The 17,431-nt window shown below is 51.9% G+C and overlaps 1 protein-coding gene across 1 annotated transcript; it reads right to left on the bottom strand.

Moving 5' to 3' along the window:
• Positions 1 to 1,784: 1,784 nt before the first annotated feature.
• Positions 1,785 to 16,700, bottom strand: LOC123344942 (E3 ubiquitin-protein ligase TRIM7-like). The gene is made up of 7 exons (XM_044981450.1): positions 16,284 to 16,700; positions 13,637 to 13,732; positions 11,664 to 11,879; positions 10,019 to 10,041; positions 5,701 to 5,816; positions 4,051 to 4,083; positions 1,785 to 2,426 (listed from the first exon to the last, which is right to left on the bottom strand). The coding sequence occupies exons 1-7, from the start codon at positions 16,698 to 16,700 to the stop codon at positions 1,870 to 1,872; spliced, it is 1,458 nt and encodes a 485-aa protein (XP_044837385.1). The 3' UTR covers positions 1,785 to 1,869.
• Between the last annotated feature and the right edge of the window lie 731 nt (positions 16,701 to 17,431).

Here is a 17,431-nt window from a genome sequence, read left to right as displayed (position 1 = left end):
TTTGATTACAGAGAGACAGGCAACACCAGCAAGGTTTGATTAAAAAGCTGTTTATTGACAAGTGCACGCATCAATAGAGAGCAGCTTGTGTTCACGAGAACCAGCCCCTTTTTACAGCTTAGTATTAGCCTATATAGACAGTTTTATTACGTCATACATCATTCACTTGAGCAACCCACCCCCCCTTTGTTTAACAACTTGAAACTAGACACTTTTAATATACACACATGCCTAGACTTTAGGTTTACAACTACAGATTATTTAATAATATTTTAACAAGCACCAAATGTTAGGAATACAGGGGAGTTTTAAACAAGCCTATAACTTAACCAGGAGTTAGAATTTGAACTGTGGGATGCTAGGGTTTTTTATTAGTTTTTTAAACACTGCTTTTAACACCGCACAGCTGGTACTATGCCAGGAATGCAACCCCTGGTTTATTTTACTTTTTTTAGGGCTTTGTGAGACAATGCTGCTTTTTAGTATTTTTTTACTTTGGGATTACCCAGAAACCTTTGTTAGCCTTACTTTAGTCAGGTTGGTATACCTGTTTTGTTTGCTATATTTTTATTTAGGCCTAACAGTAGGACACCCCCCCACTGCACACAGAGTTGGCCTCCCAGGAGCACAGAGACCGATCCTAGAGCCACACACAGACCTCCACAGCCATAGAGCTACGGGGAGAGCGTCACCCCCCTTCTGGCCGGGGGCGGGGGCAAGTCCTCCAGGCCATAGAGATCAGGGGGTGGGGGCTCAAGGAGCCTGTGTGACGGTGCGGTTCTGGCGGGACCCAACTGAGAGTGCCAAATCAGGACCAATTGCTCAAACAGGGCAGTCACAGCCCTAGGCTGGGGTTTTTCCACCTCTAAGGCAAACCAAACCAGCCAGCCAAAGAGGACTTTGGTCTTACCCCACTGGCTAACCACAAGTCACACAAGCAATTTCCTTAGACACTCCAGTCTCCCAGTATCACCACCAGTGCACTCGTCCTGGGGATAAATGGTTATGAAAACCAACACCCCAATAAAAGAAAAAAGTTCTCTTGATCCCAAAGGACCAAGCCCCAGACCCAGGTCAATATACACATCAGATCTTACCCACAAATCACGCTGTTGCCAATCCTTTAGAATCTAAAATCTAAAGGTTTATTTACAAAGGGAAAAAGGTAGAGATGAGAGCTAGAATTGGTTAAATGGAATCAATTACATACAGTAATGGCAAAGTTCTTAGTTCAGGCTTGCAGCAGTGATGGCATAAACTGCAGGTTCAAATCAAGTCTCTGGAACATCCCCCGCTGGGATGGGTCATTCAGTCCTTTGTGCAGAGCTTCAGCTTGTATCAAAGTCCCTCCAGAGGTATGAAGCAGGATTGAAGACCAGATGGAGATGATGCATCAGCCTTATATAGGCTTTTCCAGGTGTAAGAACCTCTTTGTCCTTACTGTGGAAAATTACAGCAAAATGGAGTCTGGAGTCACATGGGCCAGTCCCTGCATACTTCGCTGAGTCATAAGGCGTGTCCGCCTTCTCTCCTTGGGTCAATTGTGTAGCTGATGGTCCTTAATGGGCCATCAAGCAGGCTAAGGAGAGCTAACACCAATTTGTCTGGGATATCACCCAGAAGCACATCACCAACTTGAAATACAGACAGTATAGAGCCAATATATATAACTTCAACTAAAAATGATACATGCACACAGACAGCATAATCATAACCAGCAACCCAGAACCTGGTCTTAGACACCTTGTATGACCCCCTTTACCTAAGATTTGGTGCCACTACAGGACCTTGGTTGCAACCCATGTTCTATATGGTCCCAATTTATATCAATAACGTCACAGCCTGTTTCGTGGGAACAGACAGGGCACCTCAGGGACACAGGGTGAGCCGCAGACTAGAACCAGGCCAGAAGACCGGGACACGAGCCCTAACCCGGAAGAACGGGCGGATTCTCTCCCCGGCGAAAGAGGCTGGCGGGAAAGTGAAGATCGGGTCCCAGGTACCAGCATCGAAAAACGCCACCTGCCCCCCTTCATAGTCCAGATACACCCGGATCCTGCGGGGCGCCCGGCTCGGGGGGAAGGGGATGCGCTGCTCAGGGGATGTGTCAGCCCGGTAGTGATCCTCCCTGCACCGCACAGCCCAGATCCCCTGCTCAGGGTTAGGGCTGATCTCTCCCTTCCTGCTCATAGACTCTCTGGCCACCCCCACAGCACAGTGTCCCCTCCTCCCCTTCACCTCCACCTCCACCTCCCAGTAGTGTCGGCCCGAGGTGAATCCCTCACAGCCCAGCACACAGCACGTAGTGTCAAATCTCTCAGGGTTGTCGGGCAGGTCCTGCCGTGTGTGTTCCCATCTCACACTTTCCCGATCCGCAGACAGGATGAGTTGGGCATGGGCCGTATCTGGATCCAGAGTCACGTTCGCTGCAGAGAGAGAATCAGAGCGTGAGGGGCAGAGCTCAGCCCTGGGGCAGGGTCTGATCGTGTCGGTGACAGAACCTGCCCCAGCTGGGGAGTGAACCAGGCAACCTCCCCCGTCCCGGATTTACCCAGCTCTGCACGGGGAGCAGCGCTGAGATCTCAGCCATGGGCCGGGGGGATTCACACCCTGACAGAGCCAGTTCAGGGACAGAGCAAAAGGATCAGCTCGGCTGAGCCAGGCCCCAGACCCCGAGTCTGAGTCTCAGTGATTCCATCCTTGTGCTGGGGGGGAGACGAGGGGGGTCAGAGGGAGCTGGTTTTAAACCACCTTTGTCCTTCCTTCAGTCTGCCTGGCCCCTCGCTCCAGGGGCCTCAGGGCTGCGAAGCAGAGAGCAGCCAGAGTGTGATGCCTCCTGTCTGTGCCCCCAGCAGAGCCGCCCCTGGGGAGGGCGAATCGGGGCGACCGCGCCGGGCCCTGCGCTTTGGGGGGCCCCACAGGCCGGTGCTATTGGCTGGTGCGGTTGGTCCCAGAAGAGACGAATCCGTCACTTCCTCCCCGGACTCCGCACCCCCCTAGGGCCGGCCCTGGCCCCAGCCTGGCCCCAGCCCACTTCTACAATAACGGCTGGGGGCAGAGTTGCTGTGGAGCCCCTGTGCCAACTTCACACGGACGGGGGGGGGGGGGGGGGCACCCTGGCACCGGAGCTATTTTCTGGGGACTGTTTCCAGGCACATTAAGGCCCCTTTGCTCTGACAGAGCAGCACGAACGGGCCTGACAGTCAGGCCCTGGAACCTTCCCCACCTGCCCCCACCTCTCCCCACAGACATGATCAGAGACCCTGGCAGCACAGGAGGCTCCCAGCAGATCACAGGGAATCCAAAGTTCCCCTGTCCAATGAGGCAACTCGTCACATCCCGTCTCCTTGCAGGGCAGGAGAAGGTGATTCTGGCTCCTACTGCAGGAGCTCTCACCCCCCATCTGCCCATCTCCAGCCCAGCAATTAATCCTGCCCACCAGACCCCGTCAGTTCTGTCCCCATCAGTTCAGCACCCCGACCCCACCGCCCTCAGTTCACCTGCCCAGCACTCACCCTCTCTGCTCAGAACCCACCAGCAATACAGCCCCCCCAGCCCATCAGCCCCTCAATCACTTCAGCCCCCCAGGCCATAATAAAGCCTCCCAGCCCCACCTCTGCTCCTCCTAGGGCTCTTCACCCTGCCTAGGCCTGGGGGATACAGTGGGGGCCCCTCTCCCATTTCCCAGGCTGGCAGGGGAGCAGCCGCACTGGGGTGGTGACAGCGGGAGCCCCAGCCACACCCAGGGCAGCTGACAGGATTTCTAAGTGAAATTCAGCCTCATTTTTAGAGCTCTCAAATATGAGGATTTTTTATGAGCTACAGCTGAGAGTTCTAGCGCGAGATCACGAGTGAGGCTTAATTCTAAATTCTAACAGAGAAAAAAATCAACTTTTCTGTTTTTAGGAAAGATCTGGGCAGCCACCAGGAATATGTTGCTCAGCTCCTGTCAAATGCAAAATTGAAACAAAACCTGAACTATGGTGCTGCCAAGGAGCCACCATAATTCATAGGAAAGTTTTCACTCCCCCGTTGATCCCAGAAATTTACCTTTGTCCAACCGCTGTCTGGACGAGAGTGAGTCTAGAGGAAGAAATGGGTGAAAGATGACATGTCAGGTTGTCGTGTTTAGGGATATATTCACATTGTTAATGTTCTAACACAAAAGCAAAATGAAAAGAAAACAAACTTTATGAAGTTCTAGTGAAGGAGGTTAAGTGCAATTCAGACCAGTACAAACCATTCCACATGTCACTAAAAATAACCCCAAACATTAAAAACTAAGGACACGACATAAGGTGACATGACAGACCCAGAGATGTTTTACCAGCAATTACACACCTGTGGCTGGCCCATGGCAGCTGACGTGGGGTCGCAGGGCTGGGGCACTGGGGCTGTTTCATTGCGGGGTAGATGCTGGGGCTTGGGCAGAAGCCTGGGCTGTGGGACCCTGTGACGGGAGAGGGTCGCAGAGCCCAGGCTCCAGCCCGAGCCCGAACCTCGTGAGCCGGAGTCAGCGGACACGGGCCAGTCACAGGTGTTTAATTCCTCTGAAACCAACACATCATTCACAGACAGACCAACACACAGACACTTTGTCACTGATTAGCATTCGATCAACTTTAAATCTGCCCCTGAACCATTAGTACTTAGTAAAACTGGGGGTCTCATTCTCTCCAGCTGAGGAGGATAAAAGGTGGAGAATCTCTAAAGCAGGGGTGGGGAACCTACGGCTCGTGGGCCAGATCCGGCCTGTTGCTAAATTTCATCCGGCCTGCAGCCTCCCCCCCCACCGCAGAGTTGGAGCCGCGAATACTGAAGCCCTGAGACTCTGCGCAGAGCCGTGAGAAGTAGCAGTGCGGCGGATTCTGCAGCACCCCCAGGTTTTGTGCGGGGTCCCAGGCACTGGCCCCACGCCCAGGGTCCCAGCTGGCTGCTGGACCCCCGCCCAGGGCTCTGCCCCGGCACCGCACGCGGGGTCCCGTCAGCTGGCCCTGCACCAGGGACTCTGCTCCCGCCCCCAGCTGTGGTCCCAGCCTCAGCCCCCTTACCCCTGTCGTCATCTCGCGCCCACTCCCGGAGCCACGGCCCAGTCTTGGCCCCAGCTCTGGGGAGAGGGGGCACAGACAGGGGTAAGGGGGGTGCCAGTAAAAAGTTTGGGGCCCACTGGCTTTCAGCTCCTCTACTGTCAAAATTGTTCCAGCGCCACAACCTGCAGGGCTGGAGCTGTGAGTGCCAGGTCGGCCTGCTGCAGGGGGGGGAGCCCAGAGCCTCCACGCCCCCCGCCTCCCCGTGGGTGAGTGGCCTGTGATTGATTTTTTTTCTGTGGGTCAATGGCCCGTGATAGAAAATAGGTTCCCCAGCCCTGCTCTGAAGCAAGAGAGGGACTGTGGTGACACCGGAGGCCTTGCAGACAAACAATCCAAACAAACATACTCCAGAAACAGTGAATTCAGCAGGAAGCTCAAGCTCAGGTTAACATTCACAGCTGCTAAGAAAGGAAAAACCCCAGGGAGTCCGAATGCAGCCCCCGAACCCAGTGTGTGTGGGCCGTACTGAGAGCTGGGTAGGGAATTCATAGCTTCCAAATGATTAGTTGACGATCTCCATCCACAATCATTGTCCTGAAGAGATTTCCCCAGCTCTGTCAGTTATCAGTGTAACATAGGTGAGAAAATTCCCCAGGTGACTGGTCATTACCTTTGAATTCCTTCATTCTGGTCCCCAGAGATGCATTTCTTTGAGAAGATTCCCAGATTCTCCATTTCAGTTCAGAAGAAAAGGCCACTGGGTTCTGAAACTTCTCCCTCTCGCATCTGAAGAACAACCCAGTGTTACTCGCTGTGGAGTTCGGTCATGTTTGTGTTTTACTAACATGTATTTTACTCTAGTGAATGGCTGTAGCTCAGCAGACCCTGGACACTACAAGCTTCTCCTTCATTCTGGTGCGACGGATACTGGAAAACTGCATCCAGTTCTGGTGTCTCAATTTGAAAATGACAAGGAGTCCGATGGCACCTTAAAGACTAACAGATCTATTTGAGCATAAGCTTTCGTGGGTAAAAACCCCACTTCTTCAGATGCACGGAGTGAAAGTTACAGCTGCTGTGGGCATAAATATACTGGCACATGAAGAGAAGGGAGTTACCTCACAAGTGGAGAACCAGTGGTGACAGGGCCAATTCGATCAGGGGGGATGTGCTCCACTCCCAATCATAGATGAGGAGGTGTCAATTCCAGAAGAGGAAATTTTAAAATGGACATTGAAAAAGTGGAGCCGGTGCAGAGAAGACCCACAAATCTGATTTGAGGGCTGGTGAAAATGCCTTGTCCTGAGAGATCCCTGGCACTTGAGTGTGGGGTACAAACACCGTCATGGGGAGAACAGACTTGGCACTAAAGGGCTCCTCAGTTTAGTAAACAAAGGCAGAACAAGGGCCAATGGCTGGAAGCTGAAGCCAGAGAAATGCCCATGGGAATCAGACAGACATTGTTAGCAGTGCGGGTGCATTAACCATTGGGTGCATTAACCATTCCCTGCCCAGGGAAATGGTGGATTTTCCATCTCTGGACGTGTGCCAGAACAGGGGGGCCGTGGCCCCATCACTTCTAAAAGTGGGCGAGCTCTGCTCTCTGCCTTGGTACCTGCCTTAAAGGTGAGTGATGGGGGGAGGGGGCAGAGAGGAGTGAGGAGGGGGCGGGGTCTCGGGGGAAGAGGTGGAGCAGGGGTGGGGCCATGGTTTGGGCACCGCTGGCCCCCCCACATCTGTTGATGTCGGTAAATCTAGGCTGATCGGGTTTCTGGAAGGTGCTTCAGTCGCACTTTAGGATTTAGTCAAATTCACACAGGAATAACTGGGTGAAATTTAAGGACCTGTGATACAGAGGCACCGACTCCAGAAAAAGAAGTGGGTGCTCAGCACCCACCAGCAGCCCCACAGATCAGCTCTTCCCCCAACCCCCCAGTGCCTCCCGCCCACCGGGGATCAGCTGGTCAGCAACGGGCAGGAGGCGCTGGGGGGGAGGGTGAAGTAAGGGCGGGAAGAGGCTGGGCAGGACAGGAAGAGGCGGGGTGGGGTCTTGGGGGAGGGGCGGAGCGGGGGCAGGGCCCGGGGCAGAGCGGGGGTCGAACACCCCCGGGGCAATGAGAAGGTCAGTGCCTGTGCGGTGATAGACAGGAGGTCAAATGTGAGGATCTTATGGTCCTTTCTGGCCTTCAACTTTATGCATTTATGAAACTCAGTAACACCATGTGGCAGTGAGTTCCACGGGTTAATAACTGTTAAAAAAAAAAGGCGTTTCCTTTTCTCAGCTTTACACTAGTTGCCTTTCAGCTGCACTGAACGTCCCCTCGGTCTTGTACTGTGAGTGTGGCTGAGCAGGATCCCCTGACGTATCCCGTACCCCACTGAAGGGAGATAATTAGGGACAATCCTTGTGGTGATGTAGATGCCCATCGTACCAGGACCTGGACTGAGACCCACTATCCCATTTCAAAGATAATTTATGTTCTTATTTAGCTCTTTGGATACATACGATGGTCAGTCCACTAGCTCCGGGGTTCTCAGCTTACAAGGCCAGTGTGTGTCTACCCCGCACTGGGGGACAGCAAACGACTGAATGAACCGGCACTGCCCAGGGAGCCGGGAGCAGTGGGAGTCGGTGCAGTTCTGGGGGGCAGGGCTGGAGCTGGGGGGAACTGGCTGGTGCTTGTATTGCTGGTTCGTCAATGGCTGGGGGATGAGCCATGTAACACGGCCGGGCGGGTCCCTGCCCGCAGGTGTCTGTGTCAGCGCAGGGCCTGTCAGGCTTGTAGCTCGACATCAGCATCACGGGGCGAGAGGCAGCCCAGGCTGGGGATCTGGAGGGCTCAGCAGTGCCACAGTCCAGGCTGCACCCCGGGACCCCGTCACACTGATGTAAATCTCCCTTGTGGCCAATTAAACCGATTCCTTCTTGTTCTGCCCTCAGGGGACGTGAAGAACAACTGGTCACCGCTCTCTGCAGAACAGCCTCAGGCAGATCTGGAGACTGTTATCAGGCCCTGCCTCAGTCTTCTCGTCTCTAGACTGAACATACCCATTTATTGCAACCTTCCTCACAGCTCGTCCAGTCTAAACCTCGGATCACTTCTGTTGCTCTGCTCTGAACTCTCTCCAATTTCTCCACGTCCTTCTCACAGTGCGGTGCCCAGAACTGGACACAGGATTCCAGCTGAGGCCTCCCCGTGGCAAGAAGGGGGGAACAACGTCCTCCTGTGTCTGACCCTGACACTCCTGTTAACACACCTGTGCTGGGTGCTCACCCCACATCAGCCCCCGGAAAGGGTGACGGAAGCAGAGAACGAGGAGATTGGGGAGACAGGCCACACACGGGGGGGTTCAGGCCAGAGCAGTGACCCCTGGCTGGACGATGAAGCTCAGCTGAGCAGGTGGGGGCTGGGCTCGTGCAAAGCCAGGAAGGTGGCAGCAGAAATGGCTGCAGTGAGGAGTCTGCAGCCCCCCTGTGCACTCGACAGGGCAGGAGGGACCCAGGCAGAGAACAGGCTGCTGGGAGCCGGGCCCTGGGGGAGGGAGTGTTAGACTCACAGGGCCAGAGGGGGCTGCCAGGGTCACCTGGTGTAACCCCCGTCAGAGAGCAGGGGGGAGACGAAGGCCTGTGGGAGGGGAGTGGGGAGCAGCCCAGGGAGGGAGCAGATGGTGCCTGCATGTGGCAGGGTCCCTGGGCTGGACCCTGGAGCAGTGGGCGGCTCGAGTTCCCCACCCAGCCCCGGCTGGAGCGGCATTGCCTGGGCAGTGGGGCCAGCGAGACTCTGCCCCCCAGCAGGGGAACCATTCAGTGACCTGGCTGGGGGCTGAGTCACGCAGAGGAAGCTGCAGCTCCTGGGGGGAGAGATGAGGCTGCAGAGTGATAGAGAGACAACGGGGGAGAGATGCCAGGGGAGGGGTTGGCCCTGGAAGAGCTAATCCCCAGAGCAGCCAGGAGGGGGCAGCACCTGCGGTGAATACAGCAACCTGGGACAGCATCCCACAGTGACATCTGCCTTTTTCACAAGAGCATCACCCTGCCGCCTCCTTCACTGTGTGACCCACTGCAACCCCCAGAGCTTTTCCCGCAGTCCTGCTGCCTCCCCAGTGATTCCCCAGTTCCTAGTTGTAGGTTTGATTTTTCCTCCCAACGTGCAGCACTTTGTCTCCACTGAATGTTCCCTTCAATTGATTTTAATCCTTCCTCCCTCCGCCCTGTGTCTCTTGTGTCTATTTAGACTGTAACCTCCCTGGGGCAGGGACTGTCTCTGTCTGTGTCTGTGCAGCACCCGGCACGTTGGGCCCTGGTTTTGCCTTGAGCCTCCAGGCACTGCCATAGCGCTACTGATAACAGCACGTTATAAACTCCTCAGAGCAGGGAACGTCTCTTCCATCGTATCTCCTGCCACGCCCAGCACACGGCTAGAGCTCACTGCACAGTTAGAAACAATTAACAAACAGCTCATTGAACAGTCATCAGATGGCCCTGACTTTCCATCCCTATCAACAGGGCCGGCTCCAGACCCCAGCGCGACAAGCGCGCGCTTGGGGCAGCATTTTGACGGGAGGGCGGCAGGCGGGAGGTCCACCGGAGCCGCAGGATAGCGACCGGCAGCGCGCCCCCTGCGGCATGCCACCGTGCTTGGGGCGGCCAAATTCCTAGAGCCGCCCCTGCCTCCCAACCTAGGTGGGGTTTGGAGTCTATGACCTAGAAATGAGAGACCCGTTCTCCATCCCCAGTCCCCTGAGGTCTTCGTTCCACCAGCCACTACAAATAACACCCCTGTCTGTGGGTCAATCACTCTTTTCTCAGGCTGCTCTATTCTGGAGTCTAGTCACAATGACAACAGCCCCGAGATTAGATGTAACGGGGGGAGATTGGGAACCAGCCCCACACTCTGCACTGCTGGGCCGTGGGGAGCCAGGTGTCATGTCCAAAATCCCTTCCCTGCCCTGGGAAGTGAAAGGGAGAGTGAGAAGGAGCCACCTACTTGCTCAAGGTGCCTTTGATGTCCTAGAGGGGAGAGAGAAAAGGAAATTCAGTCCCAGCTCTCACACTAAGGATCCCTCCAGCTCTGGAGGGGACTCACTTGGTCTTCACAGTTTGAGGTTCAAAGAAAAATTATTGGTTATTTATTAATGCAAACAAAAACATTCAATGTGCTGCCTTTGGTCTTTCAGAGAAGTGCTCTGACTTCAGGAGCTGGGCCCAGGAAGTTTCTATACGGAGGCACACAGGCTCTCTGTGTAGTGACATTTGCATACCCACCTGGCACATGGAATCAAAGGCTCATTCTTGCAATGTGTTGAACAAGGATCTGCCTAAAACTCACAGGTGTGGGGAAGATCCCCTCCTGCAGACTCCAGGGGGCCAGAGGGAGGGATGCCCCCAGGCTGTGCTGCCCCCGTGCTGTAAACTCTCTCCCCACTCGCGCACAAACACTCTGAAGGCCGGTCCTGTGGGCTTCTTGACATCCACAGGAAGGTGGGGCTGGGTGAGAGCAGTGGGTGTGGGGTACAGAGTAACACAGGGCCAATCACTATCCTACATCCCAGGTTCAATGCAGGACACCTGAGGAGTGAAGAATGCTGCCCACAGCAGATACTGGTCGCAACAGAGAACCTGACCCTAGATATCAGGTAGAGACGCCCAGGATGCTACATTCTATTTCTTGGCTTTTTTTTCTTTTTTTTTTTTTTTGCTAGTTAGAGGCATTTTTTGAAAAATAAAATCATCAGAAGGCTTTTGGAATTCTAACGACTACTTACACGTTCAGCCTACCATAAGTAATGAACAGCTTCCCTAACTAACTTCAGTTCTGGCAGAGAAAATCACCACAGCCTCAGACCCCATGTATCAGTTTGAAGGCCAATATTTTCCCTTTTTGTGATATGTAGGAAAAGTGGCAAAATCAGGCTTTAAATGGAATCGTAGCTTCAATCGTAGCTATTTCCATAATTAAAGACAGGTTCCATCTTTAATATTTTGGAACACAGGCAATGCCAGACTGGCTCAGACCGGACGTCCATCTAATCACTATTCTGTCTCCAAAGGTGGACAGTGCCAGATGCTTCAGAGGAAGGTGCCAGATAATCTGCCTCCCACATTCTCATCCTTTCTCTCTAACAGTTAGCGACTGGCTGAAGCAATGAAGCATGAGGTTTAAGATCACTCTGCGTATTCTTGTTATCCATATAAATATCTGATCACTTTTTGAGTTTTGCTAAATGCTTGGTCTCAATGAGATCCGGTCTAATTACGTGATGTGTGAAAAAGCGTTCTTTGCATCAGTTTTGATTTCTTCACCTTCTAATTTTATTGAATGTCCCTTTGTTCCTGCATTAGGAGACAGGGAGAACAGAGTCTGGAGTTGCCTATATTTGGAGGAGTTTTCTCCCAGTAGAATTCAAAAGAGGAATTTCTTTTCATGTAGGACTTGATCCAATGCTCGTTGTACTCAGGAAGTACATTTCCATTGACTTTAATGGGCATTTTATCAAGCCCTTAAGGAACAATAATGTATATTGTAGCAATACTGTATGTTCTGACCTTCCACTCCTACACTCCAAAAGTGAAGGGTTAGGAGACTTTCTCGCCCTGAGAAAGGTTCTGGGGTGTTTCTAACACCGTCTCACCTGCAGGAATTCACTCGCTGGCAGCTGGCACTTCTGCTCCATCTCACTGATCAGGGAACTGAAAGATAGTTTGGCAACATACTCAGCCCTCCCCTTTTCAATTTCCTTCTTCAGCAATTCCAGCTGGGCCAGCCGGAGTCGCTCTTGTCCCTCCAGAAACTGGCGCAGTTGCTGAAATTCAGCCACAATCTTCTGCTTCTCAGTTTCTAGTTGTTTCTGAAATGACAAGATATGAACAGGAAAAGCACAGCTCAAGGACAAGACTACGGAGTGAGCCATGGGACATTTTATGCACGTGGCAGCATGTCATTGCAACCCCACAGAATCTAACTTCTGACATTTTATGAAGAACATACTCTATGCTCAGTAGACAGAAGATTTTCCAATAGATTTTCAAGAGTCCTAACTGGTGTTTAGAATATGAATTTTTCTTGCATGATTTGGATAATCTGAGATCAGTGGCTTCTAGAAAACCAGATCCTTCTAGTAACAGGAAGCACAGCAGGTGTGGGATTCAGAACTGGACTGGCAAGGATTATTTTAGTAGAGGAAACAGCAGAACCCAAACTAAGAAGCACTAGACTTGAACTGGGGAACACAAGCTGTCCACAAAATACATAGAGACATAAAGGGCATTTAAAAAAAAAGTACTAAAATTTGAGCTCCATCATTTGCTGCCATGAGTTCTGAAAACAGTTTTGGATACATAACATTTGGCCCACCATAAATCTTGGATTTTAAGCCACACAGGGACCTTGAGCACAAATTGGGCTGCCGGGAAGACCCCTTTTTACACATGCAAATCTGAGTTTGCAGGTTCCTTAGGACTGAGTGCGTGTGAACTGGACAGAAGCCCACCAATTCATGTTGTTTCTGGAGCACTCTCTGGCCCCGGATACCCGAGGAGCCAGGAAATCAGACCAGATCTGGACCCAGATCGTCTCCATGGCAATGTCTAGCAGCAATACCATTCCGGGCCTGTTCCAAAGCTCACTGAACTGACCCGGAGTCTTTCCAATGACGTCCTTGTGCTTTGTCTTAGGCACTAAGTGACCCTCCTCCTCTGGGGCAGCAGATTCCCAGAGCAGCTGCACTGATTGGCCAGCTGCGGTTCTCTCTGTTCAAAGTGCAGCTTGCCAAAAAACTGGGGGGTGGGGGGAATTTGCAAAAATAATTGAAATTTCAAAGTTGTTTCCATGTCTCAGTTTTGAAAATGGAACTTCTTTTGATTTGTTTGTAAATATGTCGAAATAACTTTTGAAAAATGTCACATTTTTCTTTCTCCCTTTTCCCAAAATGGAAAAAAATAATGTTCATTTCCCCCTGTTTTTCTTTTTAGTACGTCCTCTCTGTACCTCTTCAAAAGAGCTCCCAGTTTTGAAAAAGTGGCAAAAAGAAAATGGAAAAATTAAGGGGGAAAAAAAACCTGGAAATTATTCATTTTAGTGCACTCAGGAGAAAAAAGGACTAAAAAAGAGAGAGATAAAAAACAAACATGAAAGTTTAAAAAATGTTCAGCTTTTTAAAAGCCAAATGAAATTTCAGTTTGAAATGACACAAAAATGTTTGTTTTATTTTGAAATTTTCTGTCAAAAAATTAAAATTTTGTTGCAAGTGACTTTTTCCCATGAAAAAAGTTGTTTTCTACTAAACCCCTTTTCTCTGCTGGAAGCTTTTTCGGTTGAAACTTTTCAACCAGCTTTAGTTGAAAGACTAAAGGAGAAACTACTGTTAAGTAAACAAATTACACTCGAATTAGCAGTGAAAATATTTGGATGATTAAAGCTCTTTCTTTAATGCTGCATTTTCCTGCTGACTCTCAATTAAAGCAGAACAGTTTTTCTTTACAATGAGAAGGAAGAAGTGATCATCTTTCACGGGTGAGAACGTGTTACTCACTATTCCTCTGATGACACTCAGACTAAGCTGTGGATTGATAATGTCCCTGTGCACATCTGCATAACGGCACCTACCAGCAGTTCAGGGCTTTTATCTTCCCCACTCAGTTTAAATGACAGAATCTCCTCTCTCTCTTTCTTCAAACTCTCCAAACGGCTCCAAATTTGGTCCTAACAAAAGAAAAACTGGTTTAGTTTTGGTTGTTTTTGGAGGATTTTCCCCCCATTTATTTATATTTGCAAGAATATCAAATACATAATAAAATGGGTGAGTGCTCTAACCCCATGACTGTACAGTCAGTCTCACGCTTGTGGTCTCTCTCTCTCAGCCCCAAATGACTCTTTATCCCCAGTGCAATATCTTCTCCAGGGGAGAGGGAGGGAGCCCCACATTACAATAGCCCATGGGTAGGGCACTCCCCTGAGAGATGGCAGATCCCTGTTTGAATCTCTTCTCACTGGGTGGAGGAGGGACTTGAACCAGTGAACCTACTTCCCAGGTGGGTACCCTAACCCCTGGGCTAAAAGTTAGGAAGGAGGCTGCCTCTGTGTGTACCAGCTTGTGGGGCCTGAAGTGGCAGGTGTGTTCAGAGGCCACCTACCAGGTTGGGCCTCACACTCTACCTAGGCAGCCCAACGCCTGTCTTCCTCCAGACTGTGAATCGCTCTAGGGCTTAGGTGGGAAATAGGCGACTGGATGCCTAGCGGGAGGCAGCACTGCAGGGTGCGTGTCTAGAAATATAGGGATGGTGTAAAAGCTGGAATGAGCCAGAAAGGCCCAGACCAACATTTTAGTCAATAAAATTGTTGCAAAAACCATCAGGTGCTTTTACAGACAGTTAAGAACAATATTTTAGTGATGAGAACAGACTCGTAACACATTGTGCTCCTGGGGGAATTCAGTGCCACTGCACCATGCAGGATTTTGCAGAAATTAATGTTGGGCACCGAAAATTTCCTTTCCCCCCCACAGAAATGGGCTGCCGAGATGTTGGCCGCCACTAGGGGCTGCTGGACTTGGCAGAGCCCAGATCTCAAACAGAGACAATCCCAGGGGGAGGGAACGGGAGTGTTCCCAGCAGCTGCTGCGGTTGCCAGCCCGCCCCGAGGGCAGAAGGGGGCAGCAGCAAGCAGGAAAGTAGGGTGACCAATCGGGACAGTCCCGATTTTGGGATCTTTTTCTTATATAGGCTCCTATTACCCCCCAACCCTTGTCCCGATTTTTCTCACTTGCTATCTGGTCACCCTGCAGGAAAGTCTGTGCAAGCCGGGACCCAGCATGAGGCTGTTTCTCCTTCTGGATCCCTGGGCTCTGGGGGAGACGGGCTGTGAGTGTCTGGGCCAGGGGGAACCTCGCAGCTGGGCTCTGGGGGGAGAGGGGGTGTGAGTGTTTGGCCCCCCGGCTGGGCTGTTGGGAGAGGAGGCAGAGAAGCAGGAACTGGGCTGTTGTCGGGGTCTCTTTAACTCTCTACCCCTGTATTGTTACAGACAGACTTGCTGACAGGTATTTTGAAATAAATTACAAAAATAATTGTCTGCACGGGGGGGAACCTCGCAGCTGGCCTCTGAGGGAGGCGGGGTGTGAGTGTCTGGGCCAGGGAGGGCTCCACAGCTGGGCTCTGGGGGGGGAGTGGACAAAAATGATACTCACAATCAGGGGCGGCTCTAGACCCCAGCGCGCCAAGCAGGCGCTTGGGGCGGCCGTTTCCCCGGGGGGCGGCATTTGGCTCCGGTTGAGCTCCCGCCGGCATGCCTGCGGCAGGTCCACCGGAGCCCGGAACCAGCGGACCTGCCGCAGGCATGACTGCGGCGGGTCCCGTCTTCCCGCGGCTCCGGTTGAGCTCCCGCAGGCATGACTGCGGCAGGTCCGCTGGTCCCGGGCTCCGGTGGACCTGCATGCCGGCAGGAGCTCAACCGGAGCCGCGGGAAGAGGGGACCCGCCGCGGGACCGGGGAAGGGCGGCGCAGCGCTCCGCGCTGCTTGGGGCAGCCTACTTTCTAGAGCCGCCCCTGCTCACAATACAACTGAGAATAATGCTGCACTACAGAACACCCCGACAAACCACCTGTTCAACAAACAGCTTTATTAACAAAACCACCCGCAGACTCAGCTCTGAAGTGGTTCATGGGACCCGAATAAAGGGCAATGGCTGGAACGGCATTTTAATAAATAAAACTGATTTTAAACAGCTCAGCGGAAACAGTCAGACAACACTGGGAACGTTACTGTAGTCATGAGAACTGATTAACAGCTGAGTGTCATTAACCCATTCCAGCCCAGAACCATTTTCAAACCAAGGAGGAGCCTGAACAGTTGGTTCTGAAGTGGCTCGGGGGACCGAAGTTTTCCATGCAGCACATACAGGTGAGACCGATACAGGCCTAATGAGAAACTCATCTGAACCGACCTTTAACCCAGGTTTTCGGGGGATAATTCACTTTACTAAACCCACCCAGGTCAGCAGCAGTTTCACTGTAACAGCACTGTGCTATAGGTATAAATTTCAGCCCCTGGGCAATTCAGAACTGACTTTTCTAGGACCTTATCGGTGTTAAAAATGGTTTTTAGCAAGACCAGGTTAATAGCAGTGTGTTATAAGTCTCATTGCTAAAGGATTGTCCGTAAGGGTGTCGAACGGTATCCGCTGGTTTTTGCCATCATTTTTTAATTAAAATGCAGTTCCTGCCCATTCCAGCCCTTACACCGTCCCGTGATTTCTTACCTTGTAATCCTCAGCAGCCTCCTCTATGGGAACCACCGTGTGATCTCTGTGATCTCGGGACAGGTGGCAAACCACACAAATGGGTGTTTGATCCTCTTGGCAGAAGACTTTTAAATCCTCGTTGTGTTTTTCACACACTGTCCCAACTTCTGGTTCTTTTGCTGACTTCAGTGTAAGTGTTCTGGAAGCTTCTACAATATTCCTCAGCTGTCTGTTTGGTTTGAGGTTTCTCCGGGAGAAGGTTTCTCTGCACTCAGGACAGGGGAAGTCTGCACTCAATTCCTCCCAGCACCGAGTGATGCAGGCCTGGCAGAAATGGTGCCCACAATCTAGAGACACTGGATCTTTAAAATAATCTAGACACACCACACACGTCAGTTCACCTAGGAGCAGTTGTGCTGGATTCGCAGCAGCCATGGCTGCTTCTGCAGAGAAGAGAGGAATTTAGTTTCCTTTTATTGTTCTCAGAAATGGGCTGATTCTGAACTTTGCACACCAAACGGGCCTTTCCTACGTGTACATTGCCTCATGTTACTCTTGGGAGGTTGGAAACTGCTTCTGGTCTGAGTTAGCTCCTGGAGGAGGCACCAGGACAGACTGTGGAGTGGCAGCACCTGACGCTGTTGGTCCCTGCAATGGTGCAGCCTGGCCCCTCTGCAGAACAGCGGATTGAAAAACAGCCCCTGCCACATCCACACCCAGCTCCATACAGCATTTCTCCCGCCATCACTTGTTGTGGGACTGCAGAGGGACCTACAGCCTAGCTCAGGGCACAGCTCTCTGCAGCAGGTGGTGCTGGGAACATTTACAAAGTGCTGTGGGCTGCCAGTGGTATCCAGCCTTTGGAAGGGGAATCCTAGAGTCCTGCCCCTCCCCCTCAACCCAGTGACTGGGGCAGTGACCATCTGTTTTTCTGCTCAGTGTTCGCCCTCTGTGGTTGATACAATAATCTCTCAATATCGTCTTCCTAGGCAGGTTCCCAGAGGTCAGCAGGGGATAGACACATGGTCTGCGACTCAGGAAGAGGGAAAACGGGGCTGGAACAATGGGGGCCGGAGTCACTGCCTCATTCTCACCAACTGCAGCATGAAAACATGTTGATATCTTGTGCCAAGGGCTTTGCATGAGGCACCGCTGGGCTTCTTAGC

This window comes from Mauremys mutica, chromosome 12 (genome assembly GCF_020497125.1).
Source record: "Mauremys mutica isolate MM-2020 ecotype Southern chromosome 12, ASM2049712v1, whole genome shotgun sequence".
In the NCBI taxonomy this organism is placed as follows: Eukaryota; Metazoa; Chordata; order Testudines; family Geoemydidae; genus Mauremys; species Mauremys mutica.
The sequence above is the reverse complement of the archived record's forward strand: the minus strand, read 5'-3'. Positions and strand labels throughout refer to the sequence as shown.